This window comes from Eubalaena glacialis, chromosome 3, assembly GCF_028564815.1.
Source record: "Eubalaena glacialis isolate mEubGla1 chromosome 3, mEubGla1.1.hap2.+ XY, whole genome shotgun sequence".
Classification (NCBI taxonomy): domain Eukaryota; kingdom Metazoa; phylum Chordata; class Mammalia; order Artiodactyla; family Balaenidae; genus Eubalaena; species Eubalaena glacialis.
The window spans coordinates 26603646-26624136 of record NC_083718.1 but is presented as its reverse complement, the minus strand read 5'-3'; the positions used below and the strand labels follow the sequence as shown (position 1 = coordinate 26624136).

Here is a 20491-nt window from a genome sequence, read left to right as displayed (position 1 = left end):
ACTGTGTGCTTTAGAGGTGCCTGATACTTGATGGACAGTAGCCCGAGCCAAGCAAGCTGATGAAACGGCTGCAGAACTCATCAGCATGCAGGAGATCAGGCACGTTTCAGTGATCACAGTGACCGCCAGGTGTTCACGTGGATTCCAGTTTCTAGGCGTCAGCTTTCTCTGCTGCAAAATGAGGTTGGTTCCTTCTGGCTTGACCAGACGTCCATGTGTCATTCTGACATGGCTGCTGCCGCAGTGCGGCCACGTGGCCGGAGGACGTGCCACTCCTTCTGGGGTGGTGGGGGAAGCTCCTGAGTTGCTGCTCTGGATTCTGCCATCACTCCCTGTATCTCATTTTCTCTCTTGTAAAATAAGGTGTGGGTGACAGGAAGCTGAGAATCCTGTCAGCTGCAGGAATCCAAGGGCTTCAGTAATACTACTGGAGTCTTCTCTAAGCCTGAGGGACTAAACTGCTCCCAGGGTCACGGAGCCATGAAAGAAGTTATTATTTGCTAGAGGAAAAGAAAAGGTTTCTGTATTTGTCTAAAGCAGAAAGTGGAAAAGCAGGCCGTAGAATTGGGGAATAATAGCAAGAAAAAAGAAAAGAAAGCAAACCTGATTTGAGCTGGGATGGTAGAACCCTGCTTCCTGCAGGATAATGGAGCCCCATGCTATGTAGATCACAGGGTCGAACCTTAGACATAGAGATTTATAGAAGAAAATTCCCCTCCAAAAAGCATGACATACACAAAGGGTTATAAAGTGCTCAGAATGAGTTACACAAAGAGCCATGAGACGTATGAAAAACAGTGCTTTTTTTCCATTAAGACCTCATGTCCTTTTCTAATAAAACCTAACGATGTCTTTCTAGGATTTAGAGTAAAACTTCTTGTGTTGGAGATGATGTATCTGGACGTGAATAATGGACACACATATCGTTTACTGCAAGCAGTGAAGACAACATCTGAAAATCCTGCTTCTTGCCAAAATGGACATTAAGTTTTTGCTTGGAAGCAAATATAAAAACATTGATTTTTATCCAACTATCCCTCCGTATATCTAAGGAGAAAGTTACAACTTATTCTGTTACGCTTTTAATAGGATTTTCTATCTTTAATGCTGAGATCTTAAACATTACCAATGAGTAAGCAAAGAAAACAATTACCAGATGGCATTTTCAAACAAATTTTTTATATTTATTATAATCGTGCTTCTCTACAACTAAAGATTCATGTGGTGTGCAAACCATATGTCTGACTTTATTTACCAAAGTAAATACAGAACAGCATTCCCAATAGGGGAGGTTCACACAACAAACAAAATACAGAGTGTGTGACCTCAATAAGGCATTCAGTAAAGGCATAAGCTGTCTCTCCCTCTATGGGGGTTCCCTCAGGGTGCTCTGATGTTGGCATCACATTCTTCTAAGAGCAGAATCAAATCTTCAATCAGGCTGTGCTCCCTGCCATGTGTCACTCTCATAATATCAAAAGCCTAAAGGGAAAAGAAAGAAGACGGATTAGAACCCCACATTAGGCAGGTCCCTGCCTGCTCCTCGTCGTTTCCCATGACGCCAGGCGCCCGAAGAAACCCCGAGTCTGCAGCGTGAGCAGCACGGTTGTTCCCCACACTGGCAATGACGTGACAAGCGTGATGTTGTAATGTGGTGCTTGGAAAGCAGGCTTACTACTTGAGTCATGCTGGGCCTGGTGTCCAACAACAATCTTCAGGGATTATTAGAGCTTAGGTTTGGTGTAGGTAAAGAGGTTTAAGAAGAGTTAGTTACTAAAATGATTAAGTAATATTAAAGATGAACTACTATGCTGCTATCACCTTAAAATACAATTTTCATTTTTGCATGCTGCATTTAATTCTCATCTATATGCACTGTGATGCATATAATGTATACATATAATTTTTGTATTCTTTTCATGTCATATGACATTATAACATTGGCATTTTGACAGTCCCTGCCTTCACTCCCCATGTTCAATCTTCACTAAATCTTGCCAGTTCTACCTCCAAAATATTTCTGAAATCTGGATGGGTTTGTGACCACTTCAGTAATTAATAGAGTGTGATGGAATTAATGCTACTGACTTCCAAAGCTAGGTCAGAAAGGCCATGCAGCCTTTGCCTTGCTCACTAGTATGTCTGCTCCTGGAACCATGCGCTTCCGTGCTGTGAGGAAGCCCAAGCCACATGGGGAAGCCAAGTGGAGATGCTCTGGTTGATAGTCCTAGCTGAGTCCATCTTTAAAGTCATCCTAGCCTAGACATCAGAAATGTGCATAAAGAAGTCTCCAGATGATTTCAGCCATCAGCCAGAAGACAGCCAGATTCCAGTCTTCCCAGCTGACACTGTGGAAAAGAGGCATTATGGAAAAGAGGCAAGCCATTCCTCTTGTGATCCGTTTGAATTCCTGATTCAAATCATCTGTGAGCATAATAAAAGGACGGTTATTTTACTCTGCTAAGTTTTGGGATGGTCTGTTATCGAGCAATAAATAGCCGGAATATCCTCAAAAATATTTTTGCAATAAATTAAACAGTATCATCCTGCACTGCCCAAATTGGGGGCTCCCCAACGGGGGGGGCACCAGACCCATTGTCTTCAATATGAGTGTGCCTCGAGAGATAGGTAAAGAGACTTTGGGGCTGTTAAGCACCCAGAAAAGCACCTGCCTCGCAGTACCATGCTCCCAGCCTTGGCTGCACAGTAGTATCAACTGGGGGCTTTCAAAGGTACCAGCGTCCAAACCCCACACATGGTCAACTGAAGCCTATTCTCTGGGGGTGAGGCCTGGGCTCAGGAGATTCTAATGTGCCCTCAGGGTTGAGAACAACTGATACAGTAAGCTCTCACCAAATAATAACAACTATTTATTATTCAGTGGTGACTTATAGCCAACATAATTACCGTTTTAATGGCTGTGTACAATTCTTTTTTTTTTAACATCTTTATTGAAGTATAATTGCTTTACAATGGTGTGTTAGTTTCTGTTTATAACAAAGTGAATCAGTTATACATATACATATGTTCCTATATCTCTTCCTTCTTGTGTCTCCCTCCCTCCCACCCTCCCTATCCCACCCCTCTAGGTGGTCACGAAGCACCGAGCTGATCTCCCTGTGCTATGCGGCTGCTTCCCACTAGCTATCTGTTTTACATTTGGTAGTGTATATATGTCCATGCCACTCTCTCACTTCGTCCCAGCTTACCATTCCCCCTCCCCGTATCCTCAAGTCCATTCTCTAGTAGGTCTGCGTCTTTATTCCCGTCTTGCCCCTAGGTTCTTCATGACCTTTTGTTTTTCTTAGATTCCACATATATGTGTTAGCATACGGTATTTCTTTTTCTCTTTCTGACTTACTTCACTCTGTATGACAGACTCTAGGTCCATCCACCTCACTACAAATAACTCAATTTCGTTTCTTTTTATGGCTGAGTAATATTCCATTGTATATATGTGCCACATCTTCTTTATCCATTCATCTTACAATTCTACTCTTAGAAATTTAGATCACTACCAATTTTTTGTTATGATGTAGCTCTTCTAGCATAGGACTTTTTTGCCTTTGCTGAATATTTGCTTAAGATAAATCTCTGGAGGTGGGATTCTTGGGTATGAACCTCTTTAAAGCCATAGAGACTTTAGAGCTGCAGAGCACCCCTTCATTCTACTGGGTGTTCAGGACTAGGAGTGCTTTTGGCCTGTGTTCCTGGCTTTTTGGCCTCTTTAAAAATGTTCCCTTTAGCTGGGATAAAGGAAAACAGGCAGACAGACGGGATCTAGATTTAGCTGCTGAGAGAGAGAAAAAAGGGAAAGGCCCACCACCTCAGGCTCTGGTGTCCCAGCCTGGAAAAGAGCTCTGCCCATGGAGCTGGCTGTAATCCCGCACTGGCCCATCACCTGTGACATCCCAGCTGGAAACCCAGAAGGGGGCTGTGATGAGTCAGGGCCGTGAGGATTTGGTTCTTAGTAACCTGGGTGGGTCTGCCCTGTGGGTGCAGAGCATCTGCAAGCAAATCCCGAGGTGCAGTGGGGCAGGGTGAGGGGTGTTCGAGATGGAGGGGAGGAGTTGGGAGTAGATCAACAACAAATGTTTGATGCCATTCAGGGAACAAATGTCTCCTGTCTCCCTCCCGCCCCACTCCCCCCGGCCCTCTGTTGTTCTAGACATCTCAAGGTCCCAGGCAGGGGCCTGCATGAGAGCGCGATTGTAAAAAGAGACTGGAGAGATGCTTCAAGCCCTTCATGGGAAATGCTCTCACTCGAAAGCTGCTTAGATGTTCTCTTCCCTTCCACTCGACAGAGGACCAGCTGTACTTGTGATCTGACAAAGGAGGGTGAATGGGCCAGGAGCACCACCTGAAAAGCTCTTTGCAGAAAGAGAAATAACGCTCCTCCCAGCCCCATGGACAGGTCTGCTGGAGAAAGGCCTGCCTGACCTGTGAGGGCTCTCACCCTCCCGGCCCCTCACAGCTCTCTGCTGGGTGAGGGCCTGGCCTCGTTTCTCAGGAGAACTCCCAGACCAGCTTCTCTGTGTCCTCCTGTTTTATTTCTCCAGGTTCCTCATCTGGGGAACATTCTGTGCTTCTCAGGGACTTGACTCAGAGGCTACATGACAGGCATCTTCATACCACTCTGAAGGGTAAGGTCGATCTGCATGTTTTCAAACGTATTGCAGCTCCAGCTTCCTTCCTCGCTGCCTTTCTTCCAGTCATACGTTTCACTTTCTCCTCCCTTCCAGCTTTAAGAATAAGGCCTACTCCTCAAGAGACAAAGTGAATTGTGGCTGATCTGGAGTCTTCCTGTTCATTCCTGCTCATCCCACAGCACGGCAGGTGCCTGAGCGTCAGCAGGAGGCTTGCGGCCCTGCAGCCCTTCACGAACTGCAGAGCCACAGCCAGGAAGGGAAGCCACCTGGCCTTCCCCAGGCCCCACTTCCATACCTCCCAGCCTGCTTCCTTGCGGGAGGGCCATAAAGACCATCCGGTGCAATGTCCTCATGTCTGGCCTGAGAGGGAGCCCAGGGTGAACCCAGTGTTCATTCCATGACTGCACTGTGCAGCCTCCACCTGCAAACAGTCTTCGGTGACCAAGGAGGGGGCCTGGAGGGTCTCTGAGATGTGGCTTCTGGGACACCCTGAGGAGCCACGAGGTCTTCCTAGTCCAGATGCTGCTGGTTGTGACCTACGTTCTCGTATTTGGTGGTGAATGCAGCACTGGTAGCAAAAGTGCGGCGGGGGCAACCCCTGGGTGTGTATGTGTAGGATTTGAGATACTAAGATTAGAGGATCCTATCCACAGGGGTGGCTAGAAGCAGAGAGGAAATGGGCATAGCTGGGAGCAGAGGACCACATTGAAGAGACTGGAAAAAATCCATATCATTTGTCTAGAAGGTAAGACCAAGTATAAATAGGATTAACAAGTAAACACTGTAATTTTCTCTGAGTGATGGGTGGGGTAGAAGAGAAAAGGAGAGAAAGAAATAGGATTTAGTAATGTGCAAAATGTGATAACTATGTTCCCTGTGTGTGTGAGAGAGAGTGTGTGTGTGTGTGTGTGTGTGTGTGAGAGAGAGAGAGTGTGTGTGTGTGTGTGTGTGTGTGTATGTGAGAGTAATACGGCAGGTTGAGTATACAGGACGGGAAGCCAAAACTCAGACTTGGTCCGGCGGGACGTCTGGTCCTTGTCTTGGACATCACCTGGGCCTACAGGTGAGCTGGGGCAGCAGTTCTCAGTGATGTAGGAAGGGAGCCCTATGTAGCTGTCAGCACAGGCTGCCTCTGCATGGCGGCCGCAGCCCCTCAGCCCAGCAAGAAGATGAGGAGGTCTTTTTTTCTCCCCAAAACAAAGTTACAGTAAATCTCTGACAAACCAGGACAGTTGTTTCCTGTAGCTCTGTGTCTCCCTTCTCTCAGCCCCTCCCAACTGCCACACATGCACATGTCAGAGAGAACAATTTTGATTTAATTTCCTGCAGCAATATGTAAAACAGATTAAGGAAATACAAAATCAGAGCCAGCCTGTGCTGGGAAAAGCTTATCTCTTTCCATTAAATTTTATTTTTTTAAGGGTAGCATTTAAAAAGAGCCTGCCTGTAATCTTCCACAGAGGACCTATTTGAAGCCTTCAGGGGGGCGTTGCTGCCCCCCGTGTACTGACTCTAAATGTCACATGAGAAATGGAAGCACAGATTGTCTGCCACACGACAGGCATGGCTCACTCAGGAGTAAAGATAGGGTCTTTGAAAGATCGGGTCCCCAGAACTGATTTCAATCTCATCACAGCTTTTTTTTTTTTAAAGTAATTGTAGAATTGTGGGTCATATATTAAATAAAATGAATTAAATTATGATTTAAAGTTGCAAACAATATAGCTTTCTTATTAATTTTTAATAAAAATATATTAAGCTTATCAAGGATCTCATATACTCTCTACCAAAAGCCTGAGGGAATCCAGTAATGACTTCCCCAAGCAGGATTTAAATATGGATATAAATCAGAGGGAAAAGAAATGTATGCATGATAAAAACCTCTGGAATCAGATCACAAGAGGGGAAAATGCAGGCAAGTTTTCTCACTCTGCCCACCTCAGGATGAAAGCAGAGTAGAGGGGTGGGAGGTGGTGGGCATGCGCTGGGGCATCCAAAGCAGGACATGTAAGAAGACAGACCTACAACCCATCAAGCAGCTCCAGAGCCACGACAGCCCTTCACAAGGGGCAGCAGGAAATCCCAAAGCCTTGGATGACCTTCCTGAGCTCACAGCACCCCTGCTGACTCCACTGAGCTCTACACCTTGTACAGAATCCACTGGAAGGACCTGTCCTCCTGGGAGGCAAGATTCCTTAAAGAAAAGATCTATCCATTCATACACTAAATATTGGCTAAGCAGCTGTCATGAATAAGACTTGGTCCTTGCCCTGGGAGGAGCTCTGGCACAGCCAGAAATCAGGGTTCTAGCAGGACAGTGTGTGATAAAGGGAGATGTAAGGTGCTGGGGGGTCCAGAGGAGAGACCCCAGAAGGGGTTACAGATGTGGTGAGCTCAGGTCTGTGCCTTCCAGTGGGAGTAGCTATTCCAGAAAGAGTTGCTGTTGTGTTGTTATGTTTAACTAATCAATCGATCCAATGCATATTTATTGAGCACCTGAGAGACCCTGAAGACATCATGTCTCCTCCCTGAGCTCCGGTTTCCTCACTTGAATAACGAGGAGATTGGACTAGATAAATTCTATGGACAAACCAAGTCCCAGACACAGAGCTAGGAGGTGCAGGTTTGGTTTCATTTCAAAATGTGTTATTGATTTCTAATTTAACTCCACTGGGGTCAGAAAATTTACTTTGTGTGACAGGAATCCTTTTACATTTATTGAGACTTGTTTTATGGCCCAGAATATGGTCCTTCTTGGTATACAGTTTGTGGGTACTTGAAAAGAAGTGTATTTTGCTACTGCTGGGTGGAGTTTTATAAATGTCAATTTGATCCTGTTGGTTGATGGTGTTGTTGAATTCTTCTATATCCTTGCTGGATTTCTGTCTAGTTGTCCTGTCAGTAGTTGACAGGGAGTGTTGATGTCCCCAGCTATACTCGTATCCATAAGTCTATTGTCTATTTCTTCTTTTAGTTCTGTCAGTTTTTGTTTCCCACATTTTGCAACTGGGTTGTTTGGTGCATACACATTTAGAATTGCTATGTATTCGTGGTAAATTGACCTTTTTTTCCCATTATATAATGTCCTTCTCTGTCTTTAGCAACATTTTCTTTGCTCTAAAATCTACTTTATCTGATATTAATATAGCCACTCCAGCTTTCTTTTGATGAATGGTGTTTTCATGATATATCTTTTTCCATCGTTTTACTTTCAATGTGCCTATATCACTATATTTAAAGCGAGTTTCCTATAGACAGCATATAGTTGGGTCACTAAAAAATTTCATTCTAAAAATCTCTGTCATTTAATTAGTATATTTTAGACAATTTATATTTTTTACATAGATCACTTGCATAATTAATGGGATTATTCATATATTAGGGTTTTAAGTTTGCCATTTAAAAAATTTTTCTGTTTATTCTGGTTTTTTCTTTTCTGCTTCTATTTTCTTTTTCTTGCATTTCCGGTGGATTACTACTTTTTTTAGAATTCTGTAATGTTTTTGAGTGTATTTGTTTGTGTGTGTGTATATATATATATAGACATAGACATATAATTGTCGAATATAATTGACCTAAATATTTCCACTATATACATTTAGAACCACAGAAGACAGTGTTATAAATTTTGTTTCAACTGTCAAAGATTATCTAAAAAACTCAAGAGGAGAATGAAAGTCTATTTTATTTACCCTTACTTTTGCTTACCATGTTCTTTCTTCCTGATGTTCAAAGATTCCTGCCTTTATTATTTACTTTCTGTTTAGAGAATTCCTTCAGCGATCCTTTTAGAATAGGTCTGCTGGTGACAAATTCTTACTTCTCCTTCATCTGAGAATGTTTTGATTTTCCCTTAACTCTTGAAGGCTATTTTGCCAAGTATAGGTTTTTGGCTCAACAGTTCTTTTCTCTCAGTGCTTGAAAAATGTGCCACTTTCATCTGGCCTCCATGTTTGTTTGTTTGTTTGTTTATGTTTATTTATTTGGCTGTACCGGGTCTTAGTTGCAGCACGCGGGATCTTCAATACTGCGTGCGGGATCTTTATTGCAGCACGCAGGATCTGTTTTTAGTTGCGGCATGCCGGATCATTGTTGTGGCATGCGGGATCTAATTCCCTGACCAGGGATCGAACCCAGGCCCCCTGCATTGGGAGCACAGAGTCTTAACCACTGGACCACCAGGGAAGTCCCTGGCCTTCATGGTTTTTAATGAGAAAGCCACTGTAACTCAAATTGTTTTTCTCCTATAAGCAAGATGTTATTTTTCTCTTGCTGCTTTTTTTTTTTAATTTTTAAAATTTTTACATTTTTTGCTGTATTGGGTCTTTGTTGCTGTGCACGGGCTTTTCTCTGGTTGTGGTGAGTGGGGGCTACTCTTGCGGTGCGCGGGCTTCTCATAGTGGTGGCTTCTCGTTGTGGAGCATGGGTTCTAGGCGCGTGGGCTTCAGTAGTTGCAGCACGCGGGCTCAGTAGTTGTGGTGCACAGGCTTAGTTGCTCTGCAGCATTTGGGATCTTCCTTGACCAGGGCTCGAACCCGTGTCTCCTGCAGTGGCAGGCGGATTCTTAACCACTGCGCCACCAGGGAAGCCCCTCTCTTGCTGCTTTTAAGATATTTTTGTTGTCTTTAGTTTTCAGAAGTTTGTCTAGGATGAGTCTTGATGTGCATTTCTTTGGATTTTTCTTATTTGGATTCACTTAGTTTTTATTTTTCCTTTAAGTTCTTGTAGGTTCTTTTTTTTAATTTATTATTTTTTTATACAGCAGGTTCTTATTAGTCATCAATTTTATACACATCAGTGTATACATGTCAATCCCAATCTCCCAGTTCATCCCACCACCACCCCCCCGCGGCTTTCCCCCCTTGGTGTCCATATGTTTGTTCTCTACATCTGTGTCTCTATTTCTGCCTTGCAAACCGGTTCATCTGTACCATTTTTCTAGATTCCACATATATGCATTAATATACGACATTTGTTTTTCTCTTTCTGACTTACTTCACTCTTTATGACAGTCTCTAGGTCCGTCCACGTCTCTACAAATGACCCAATTTCGTTCCTTTTTATGGCTGAGTAATATTCCATTGTATATATGTACCACATCTTCTTATTCCATTCGTCTGTCAATGGGCATTTAGGTTGCTTCCATGACCTGGCTATTGTAAATAGTGCTGCAATGAACACTGGGGTGCATGTGCCTTTTTGAATTATGGTTTTCTCTGGGTATATGCCCAGTAGTGGGATTGCTGGGTCATATGGTAATTCTATTTTTAGTTTTTTAAGGAACCTCCATACTGTTCTCCATAGTGGCTGTATCAATTTACATTCCCACCAACAGTGCAGGAGGGTTCCCTTTTCTCCACACCCTCTCCAGCATTTGTTGTTTGTAGATTTTCTGATGATGTCCATTCTAACCGGTGTGAGGTGATACCTCATTGTAGTTTTGATTTGCATTTCTCTAATAATTAGTGATGTTGAGCAGCTTTTCATGTGCTTTTTGGCCATCTGTATGTCTTCTTTGGAGAAATGTCTGTTTAGGTCTTCTGCCTATTTTTTGATTGGGTTGTTTGTTTTTTTAATATTGAGCTGCATGAGCTGTTTATATATCTTGGAGATTAATCCTTTGTCCATTGATTCATTTGCAAATATTTTCTCCCATTCTGAGGGGTGTCTTTTCGTCTTGTTTATAGTTTCCTTTGCTGTGCAAAAGCTTTTAAGTTTCATTAGGTCCCATTTGTTTATTTTTGTTTTTATTTCCATTTCTCTAGGAGGTGGGTCAAAAAAGATCTTGCTGTGATTTATGTCAAAGAGTGTTCTTCCTATGTTTTCCTCTAAGAGTTTTATAGTGTCTGGTCTTACATTTAGGTCTCTAATCCATTTTGAGTTTATTTTTGTGTATGGTGTTAGGGAGTGTTCTAATTTCATTCTTTTACATGTAGCTGTCCAGTTTTCCCAGCAACATTTATTGAAGAGACAGTCTTTGCTCCATTGTATATCCTTGCCTCCTTTATCATAGATTAGTTGACCATAGGTGCGTGGGTTTATCTCTGGGCTTTCTATCCTGTTCCATTGATCTATATTTCTGTTTTTGTGCCAGTACCATACTGTCTTGACTCCTCCAGCTCTGTTTTTTCCCCTCAAGATTGCTTTGGCTATTCGGGGTGTTTTGTGTCTCCATACAAATTTTAAGATTTTTTGTTCTAGTTCTGTAAAAAACGCCATTGGTAATTTGATAGGGATTGCACTGAATCTGTACATTGCCTTGGGCAGTACAGTCATTTTCACAATCACTTACCTTCTTGAATCCCCAGGTAGATTTTTTATGTTCAGTGGCATTAATTACATTCACATTGTTGTGCAACCACTACCACTATCCATTTCCAGAACTTCTGTGTTATCCCAAACTAAAACTGTGTACCCACTAAACAATAATTCTCCATTCCCTTCTCTCTCCAGCCCCTGGTTATCACTATTTTACTTTCTGTCTCTATGTTTTTGACTACTCTACATACCTCATATAAGTGGAATCATACAATATTTGTCCTTTTGTGACTGGCTTATTTCACATAATGTCTTCAAGGTTCATCCATGTGGTTTCATTTTTAAGGCTGAATAATATTTCATTGTCTGTATATTCCACATTTTGTTTATCTATTCATCTGTCCATGGACATTTAGGTTGTTTCCACCTTTTAGCTATTGTTAATAATGCTTGCTATGAACATTGGTGTACAAATATCTGTTCAAGTCCCTGCTTTCAATTCTTTTGTGTATATACCCAGAAGTGGAATTGCTGGATCAAATAGTAATTCTATGTTTCATATTTTTGAGGAACTGCTATACTATTTTCCACAGTGGCTGCCCCATTTTGCATTCCTGCCAGTAACGCATAAGGGTTCCAGTTTCTCCACATCCATACCAATACATGTTGTTTTCTGTTTTTTTCCTTAATAATAGCCATCTTAGCAGGTGAGAAGTAGTATCTCATTGTGGTTGTGGTTTGCATTTCCCTAATGATTGGTGATGTTAAGCATCTTTTTATGTGATTTTTGGCTATTTGTATATCTTCTTTGGAGAAATGTCTATTCAGGTCCTTTGCCAATTTTTGAATTGGGCTGTTTTGGTATTATTATTGAAGTTTAGGCATTCTCTCTATATTCTGGATATTATTCACTTATCAGATACTTGATTTGCAAATATTTTGTTCCATTCTGTGGGTTGCCTTTTTACTCTTGATAGCATCCTTTGATGCACAAACATTTAAAATTTTGATGAAGTTCAATTTGTCTATTTTTTCTTTGTTGCCTGTGCCTTTGGTGGCATATCCCAAAAAAATCATTGCCAAATCCAGTCTCATGAAGCTTTTCTTCTGTTTTCTTCTAAGAGTTTTATAGTTTTAGCTCTTATATTAGGTCTTTAATCCATGCATTAATTTTTTTAAATATAGTGTTAGGTAAGGGTCCAACTTTATTTTTTGCATGTGGATATCCAGTTTTCCCAACACCGTTTATGGAATGGACTGTCCTTTCCTCACTGAGCGGTCTTGGCACCCTTGTCAAAAATTATTTGACATATATCTGAGAGTTTATTTCTGGCGCTCTATTCTATTTCATTGGCCTATATGGCTGTCTTTATGCCAGTACCATGTTGTTTCGATTACTGTAGTTTTGTAGCAAAATTTGAAATCAGAAAGTGTGAGTCCTCCAACTTTTTTTTTTCTTTTTCAATATTGTTATGCTATTGGGGTCTTGAGGTTTCATATAGATTTTAGGATGGATTTTTCCAATTCTAAAAAAAAATGTCAGTGGGATTTTGACAGAGATTGCATTGAATCTATAGATTGCTTTAGGTTGTATTGACATCTTAATGATATTAAATCTTTCAGTCATGAACATGGAATATTATTCTGTTTATGTCATCTTTAATTTTTTTCAGCAATGTTTTATAGTCTTCGGTGTATAAGTCTTTTACCTCCTTGATTAAGTTAATTACTAATTATTTTATTCTGTAAGATGCTATTATAAGTGGAACTGTTTTCTCAATTTCCTTTTGGGATCATTCCCTGTCAGTGTATAGAAACACAACTGACTTTTGCATGTTAATTTTACATCCTACCACTTTGCTGAATTTCTTAGTTGGAACAATTTCTTTTGTGGTATCGTTAGGGTTTCCTACATCTATGAAGAGAGAGAATTTTACTTTTTTTCAATTTGAATGCCTTCACTATTATTTCTTCAAGTACTTTTTCCACTCTGCCCTCTTTCTCTTCTCTTTCTGGGACTCCACTGTTAGATCTTTTGTTATAGGTACCATGGGTCCCTGAAGCTCTGTTCAATTTTACCTTTTTTAATCATTTTATCTCTGTTATTTAGATTGGACAGCTTATATTGTTCTATCTTCAAGTTCATTATTAACTCATTCCTCTATCCTTTCCATTCTGTTGTTAAGCTCCAGTCTGTATATTTTGGTAATTGTATTTATCAGTTCTTAAATTTTTGTTTGCTTCTTCTTTCTATCTTCTATTTCTTTGCTGAGGTGTTCTATTTTTTCATTTGTTTAGAGGATGTTTGTAATTGCTTGTTTGAGCACATTTATGATTGGCTTTAAAGTCTTTGTCAGATAATTCTAAAATCTGTTATCTTGGAGTTACAATCTGTTGTCTTTTTTTCCATGAAGATTGAGATCTTCCTTGTTCTTGGTATGATGAGTGATTTTCCATTGAAACCTGGACATTTTGAGTATTATGTTGAGATTCTGAATTTTATGTAAACTTTCTGTTTTAGCTGGCTCTCTCCAATATTGCTCCAGCAGGAGTATGGCAGATGACACCATGTTACTGCCAGGTGGAAGTACAAGTCCAGGTTCCTCACTTGGTTCCTTGTCACTGCTGGGCTTACACTTTCTGGTAGGTAAATTTCTGCTTGTTTCCTGTAATGTGACTTAATCACTATGCTTTCGTTTTATGATTATTCTCTTAGTTATCTTCTCATTTTTTGGTTCAGAAACATACTCTTGAAACTGATATTCTCTATTTTAAGTCAGTAGGGGACAGTCATAAATATCAGAGCCAGGGACTGCCAAACAACTCTTTGAAGGCACTACTGATGATTATGACACATCACCTCTGCATGCCCTCTTGTCCTCCCCCTCTCCCTCCCATCTGTCCACATGTTAAGGTGATATTATGCGTTTAGAGGAGAGCTTTTTAACGTTGAGACCGTGGGCCTATAGAAAGCCCATGGAGAGGCTTCAGGTGGTCCCTAAAACCCCCTTCCCCACCAAATATAAAAAAAAAAATGTTATGCAGTGTGGATACGGGGGTGGGGGGCAGGGAGGTGGGATGAATTGGGAGATTGGGATTGACGTATGTGCACTGCCATGTGTAAAACAGATAGCTGGTGGGAACCTGCTGTATAGCACAGGGAGCTCAGCTCGGTGCTCTGGGGTGACCTAGATGGGTGGGATGGGGGGGTGGGGTGGGAGGGAGGTCCAAGAGGGAGGGGATATATGTATACCTATAGCTGATTCACTTTGTTGTACAGCAGAAACTAACACAACATTGTAAAGCAACTATACCCCAATTTAAAAAAAATGTGTGTATGTTCATTTTCTCTGGCGAGTCAGTGGTCCTCACACAATTCCTAAATAAGAGCATGACCAAAGAGATTAAAAATCATTGTAGCAGATTAAGAAATGGGAGCAATAGACTTGCAGGCTCTAAATCATCCATTTAGAGGGGATTGAAATCAGGGTGCAGGCTGGAGTAGAGAGAGACCAGCATGTGCTTGGAGCTTTCCCTGGATGAGCTGGAATAGCTAATAACCACGTGGGTATGAGAGGAGCTATGTTGGGGACTGGGCCTGAGCTCCCTATTCAGGTCCAGAAAAAGCGAAAAAGATCCTCCAAGTGTACAATGCTTCAACATAATGAAATGAGAAGAGAAAAAACATTACAGTGTAATATAAGAAATTTACATCTAAATAAAAAATGGTTATTGAGGGGGAAGAAGTTTGACTTTTTCCAGCCTGACTTCAGTTAACAAGGCACTACTAACAAAGCAGCTAGTCTAGCCCAGGGTGAGGGAGCTGGCAGCGTGCAGAGCTCACAGAAAAGAAGCAGGCTCACTGACAAGACAGGTCAGATGAGAATGGTTGCCCCTGAGGTCCAAGAAGTCAAATTAGTGGCTAACAAAATTCTTCTAAGAAATAAATGGAAAGAAATGAAAATAGATTAGAGACAGGAGAAAGCAAGAGGGAGGTACTGTGAAGGGACCCCAGGACTGTCCTGTGGCAGCAATCACAAGAATTTCAGCTGAGCCCAGGGGAGATGGGAGCCTAAACCAAATCAGAGCTGGGCTAAGAGGATTCCTTTCCTGGAGGAGGCTGGGCCTAATGGAATCTGTAACTAATTTTTGTTTCTGAAGCTTTTCTCATTTTTGTTCCAAACTCAGCCTTTGAAACCCTTATTCAAACTCTGTCTTTCATCCTGTTATTTCCAGAGTTTCTAAGAAAGAATGTCTGGGGGTGCCAGTCTAAAGAGAACATCAGTTTAAAAAGGCAAGAATATATCTTCCCTTGCCCCTCTCTGGGTTACCTGAGCCCTGAGAAAGCTCAGGGGGGGAGGCTTTCTGCAGAACGAAACTGCCCTGCTTCTAGACTCACAGGTCCTATGAACTTGCAAAAAGATGGAGGTGTGCAGGCTGTCCCTCTGTGTGATACTGTGATATATAATAAGAAATATATACTTGGTCTTCATCCCTATTTCTGGCACTGAGTTCCTAAAACCCTTGGAATTTCCTAAGTGATGAAAATGATCAAGGTGTCTTTATTATTTTAATAAGGTGACTTTTAGAAGCACCTAAGGATGGGGGCTGGTTGCTAGGATAACCAACCATATGATTAGAGGGTTGGAACTTTCAGGGAAGAGGAACTGGAGGTTGAATCAATCACCAATGGCCAGTGATTTAATCAATCATGCCTCTGTAGTGAAGCCTTCATAAAAACCTACAAGGACAGAGTTTGAAAGCTTCTAGGTTGGTGAACACATGGAGATTCGTGGAAAGTGGTGAACTCGGAGAGATGCCCTATATGCATCTCTTCCATCTGGCTGCTCCTGATTTTATAGCCTTTTATAATAAACTGGTGATCTAGTAAGTAAAATGTTTCTTGGAATCCTGTGAGGTGCTTTAGCAAATTAATCAAAACCATGGTGGCATCCTTGGAACCTCTAAGCTATAGCCAGTCAGTCTGAAGCATATGTGACAACCTGGGCTTGTGACTGGCATCTGAAGTGTGGAAGGCGATCTCGTGGGACAGTGGGATCTGATGCCATCTCCAGGTAAATGGTGTCAGAATTGAGTTGAACTGTAGGACACCCAGCTGTGTCTGAGAATTGCTTGTTGAAGTGGGGAAACCCCTGCCACACATTGGAATTGGGTGAGCAGAACCTTGCCCTGCTAGTAAATGGTCAGCATATGTCCTGAGAAGATCTGGTCCACTAGCCACATACATAGTACCTACACATATTAGCTAAAAGAACAGGGCCAAGGTGGTGTTTTTAAAGACCTCTCCTCATTAAAAAATCCATTCATTCAAGTAGGTACTTGATAGAACTTGCTGTGTTCAGGGCATGTGTCTAGGTTTGGTAGCCCCAGGAGATACAAAAGGTATCTTGTGGAATTCCCACTCACCTCCAGGAAATGGAACACACCCATGTGAACTGCTGGGGAGCAGTTCTATAATATAATTGTTCAACAGGGGAAACACTGTATAACCCCAAACTCCAAACGCAAGTGCTAAAGGGACTGGGTAGTGAGGGAGTGATCAGAACAAGGGTTCCTACACAATAATAATCCTTTATACTCTCAAAACACTTGGGACTCAGCCAAACACACCCTTACACACTAGCTTATCTACTTCTAAAATAACTCTATGGGGTAGGTATGATCCTCATTTTTAAAATAAGAAAATTATATTCAGAGGGATTGAGACTTGCTTCAAGTCATAAAAGTAGTAAATGACGGGACCGGAACCTGAACTCTGAATCCGAGTGTCTTCCTACTACGTGACACTGCCGGGGTGAACATCTGCTTTCTGGTCGATAATCAGAACCCAGGAGACTCCGTGTCTTTTCCAGAGCCAAGCAGGAAGTTTGGGTAAGGCCGTGACTAACCCCAGGCTTCATGACAGACGTTCTGATGCTGCTCCGAGGTCTTTCATTTGGCAGCTGTCAGCGTCCATATGTGGGCTTATCTTTGGTACCAAGAGCAGAAGATGCTAAAACAATCACCAAGGGAGGCTTCTGGAGGAAATGAGGCAAGCTCACAAGAAGGACGTGAGGAAGACAGAATGGAACAGGGCACGAAGGGTATAAAAGGGCAATAAGAGTGTCATAAGAAGGGCTGGTGATCCGCCTGGCCCACAAATATCCCGTAAATCTGTATCTAGACGTCAGTGTGGGTTCGTTCACGCTTGTCTTTGCAGCTGAGGGTATGAGATGTCTCCACCAAGAGTCCTGCATGCGATGGCAATGATAAAGCCTCACGTGAAGAGCAGAAAAGATCCAAATCCCCTCAGATTTCTCCTTCACATCCTCCTCTGAGTTGGCACCAGGAGCTCAGCGGGATCTGAAGGGATTTCTACACTGAGTCTTACTAGAGAGTCTCAATTATTTGCTGGGCCAGTCTAGAGCCTTGGATTCCAGCCTGGATCTAATGACTTGTTCACGTGTCTGTCTCCTCCACTAAACTGTGAGGACAACACTGGGCCTTATTCAGATTAATAGAAGCATTTAATCAACACATGTTAGATTAAATCGAACAGACTGGACCTGGCTCTGGTTCAGTGTGACTCCAAGCCTTAGCTCCTTCAGTTTTCAAATGGGCACGAAAATGCCTGGCCCACTGGCCTCAGATGGCTGTCATCTGTCATGAGGGCCAGATCAGTCATGTACGTGTGAGCAGTATTAATACTTTCCAGTCCCATAAAACATCAAGGACTAATTTGATCACTTATAAAATACCTACTTGGAGGTGACCCTGGGTTGGGTCCATCATATACTTGGGAAATTTCCTCCACGTTGTTTTTCTGTCAGAACGTTCACATAGTAGACCCTCAATGAGTCTTTTCTGCCCAACTGATTTGACTGGCTGACAACCATTAGCCAGACCAGAAAAGGAAAGTTCTCCTGAGACTGCAGGAGCCTTCCAGTGTCCTTCCATCAGTCTGGTAAAGATGTCAGACAAGGCAAAGAGAACAGGAAGAGCTGAACACCTTCAGGAATCCTAGGGTTCTTCCTGTTGACCATGGGCTGATTTCAGTTAGAGATCAGGAAAAGGCAACAGGGCTAGCATTCAACAAAAACCGGCATTGGGGAATCTCACTTTTAAGAATCCCTTAGGCATTTGTTGTTTTTCTCATCTAAATGTGGATCAGCCAGCCCCTAGACACTCCCTGAGAGATCCTGATTCAGGGCCCGGCTCTCTCCACCCTCCTGCGGACAAGGGCATCGTGGCCCAGAGGACCCGGGAAAGTGCCAGGTGCTGCCCATGAAACCCCCCACACCAGCTCTCCATACCCGCCACCAGTGCCTGGACCAGATAAGCACATGAGCTCTGCCTTTGGAAGCCACGGTTTGGGTGAGGGGGAGCTCTGCCAGGGTGGAAAGGCCAAGACAGCAGAGAGCCCTGGGCCCTAGTGGCAGAGGAGACTCACTGAGAGGGTGAGGACAGGCGTCACTCTTTAACACTGCATTCCAACACGGACCCAGTTCTCCCACTTAGTTTCTCCGCACTTACTGCTAGCACTGTATTGACCTCTCGCCCTCGCTCCCTTCCTCCCTTCTTCCTCCTTCCTCCAGCAGTGAACACTGCCTAAGTCCCAGACCTCACAGCCTCCGGGGGGGCGGGGCAGCAGGTATTCCTGCTGCCCTGTGATGAGTGCTCAGCCGGCAGAGTGAGTGGAGTTGTAGGGGGGCAGGGAGGACACAACACTCCAGCTGGGCCTTACAGGGTCAGTACAGTTCTGCCAGGCCCAGGGGCTGGGGTCGGGGGAGGGCATATAAGGCAAAGAGACAGCTTTGAAAGGACCATGCCTGGGCAACAGTGAGCGGCTCAGTGTACACCAGCTGTGTGTGTGTGTGTGTGTGTGTGTGTGTAGGTGGGTGGGGGGAGGCTGGAGGTGAGGAGGCTGCGAAGGTGGTCTGCAGACAGGTGGTCAGGGGGCTGGGAATGTGGATTCTGTTCTGTGGGTGGGAAGGCATGGAGAAGGGTGGCCTGTCCACGGTGGAGAAGGGCACAGGTGCAGTGGTGTCTGAGGCCAGTTTGCACCAGTTAGTAGGAGTTGATTGTTAAATTTTACTGATTTTTGTGAACTGGTTGATTCGACATTGGTAGTTTAAAATCAGCAACGGTGGGCATGTTTATACCAAAGGAATCGGCAAACATCACAAATCATTTTTTTTTTGAAGCTGGTTTTTAACATTTATGGGTACGTGTTTGTGTACAAATACGCGTGTGTGTCCATATGTGTGCTTGCACACGTGCATGCACACACGTGTGTAGAGTTGCTAGAAATCACAAGGAAGAGGCCTAGCAACAACCAGGAAAAAGTATTCCAGGCAGAACTACATGCGATCTTGGTACACTCACCAGCCTCAGATTCTTCATCGCTTGGGGAAACATGCCTTGATGTAACTGCAATTTGCCAACTTTCATTACCTGCACGCCTCTGACGGGATGGTTTCCTGGGAAAAAAATCCTGGAAGAAAACAAATGGCAAACAGTGTCAGTAGCTCTCACTGGTGCAGTCAGCATAGTCAGGAGACTATGAAAGTGGGAGCAAACGCTGGCTGTGAATGCCAGTGAGCCACTGAGAAGAATCAGCTTTGCCGCCGGGAGAACATGATCCTGAGGGAAGAAGCACACTCTTGGTCTCCTGTTCCCCAGAATGCCTTTTGCACTGGGGAGAAAAATGACAGGACTGGAATACCTCTCTAATAAACACTGAAAGAAGAGAATCTGGACCTCTGCGTTTATATTTGGCAGGGGGTGTAGGGACCAGGTGCTAATCTTATCCTCCAACCTCCCCCGTGAAGCTCCAACACCCAGGATAGCCTTGGACCAGAAGCTGGCCTCTCAGTATATAATTGTTAAGTAAATGAATGAAAGCTTTCAGGACTCGCCATCTAGAAACGCCCACACGCTCCTTTTAACCGCAAAGCCCCCCGAGTCTCAGTGCAGAGACCATCGTTCACCACAGTGCACCTTCCTTACAGGCCCCGTGTATTTATTCTGTCATCACTGGACTCTGTTTCTTTGTTTGTTTTTGTTTTAACATCTTTATTGGAGTATAATTGCTTTACGATGTTGTGTTAATTTCTGCTGTATAACAAATTGAATCAGCTATGCCTATACACATATCCCCACATCCCCTCCCTCTTGCGTCTCCCTCCCACCCTCCCTATCCCACCCCTCTAGATGGTCACAAAGCACTTGGCTGATCTCCCTGTGCTATGCAGCTGCTTCCCACTAGCTATCTGTTTTACATTTGGTAGTGTATATATATGTCCATGCCACTCTCCCACTTCGTCCCAGCTTACCCTTCCCCCTCCCCGTGTCCTCAAGTCCATTCTCTACGTCTGCATCTTTATTCCTGCCCCTAGGTTCATCAGAACCATTTTTTTTTTTAGATTCCATATATATATCACTGGACTCTTTGGATTCAGACACCCCATCTGTGTTTGCTGCCGTGTTGCATGTAGGAACTCTGTACATACTGGACCTCTTTCATACACAACAGAATAGAACAGGGTGTTGCAGTGGACTGAAGAATGAAAACCCAGGGCTAT

At 43.2% G+C, this 20491-nt stretch overlaps 1 protein-coding gene across 1 annotated transcript in view; it reads right to left on the bottom strand.

The window, feature by feature from the left end:
* Window positions 1-1227: 1227 nt before the first annotated feature.
* SMYD3 (SET and MYND domain containing 3) overlaps window positions 1228-20491 on the bottom strand; it is a 724816-nt gene continuing 705552 nt past the window's right edge. Inside the window, exons 11-12 of the mRNA XM_061185384.1 lie at window positions 19293-19401; window positions 1228-1482 (exon numbers count right to left, since the gene is read on the bottom strand). Of these exons, the coding sequence (XP_061041367.1) occupies window positions 1381-1482; window positions 19293-19401 (211 nt within the window). The 3' untranslated portion in view covers window positions 1228-1380. The remainder of the gene's footprint in view (window positions 1483-19292; window positions 19402-20491) is intronic.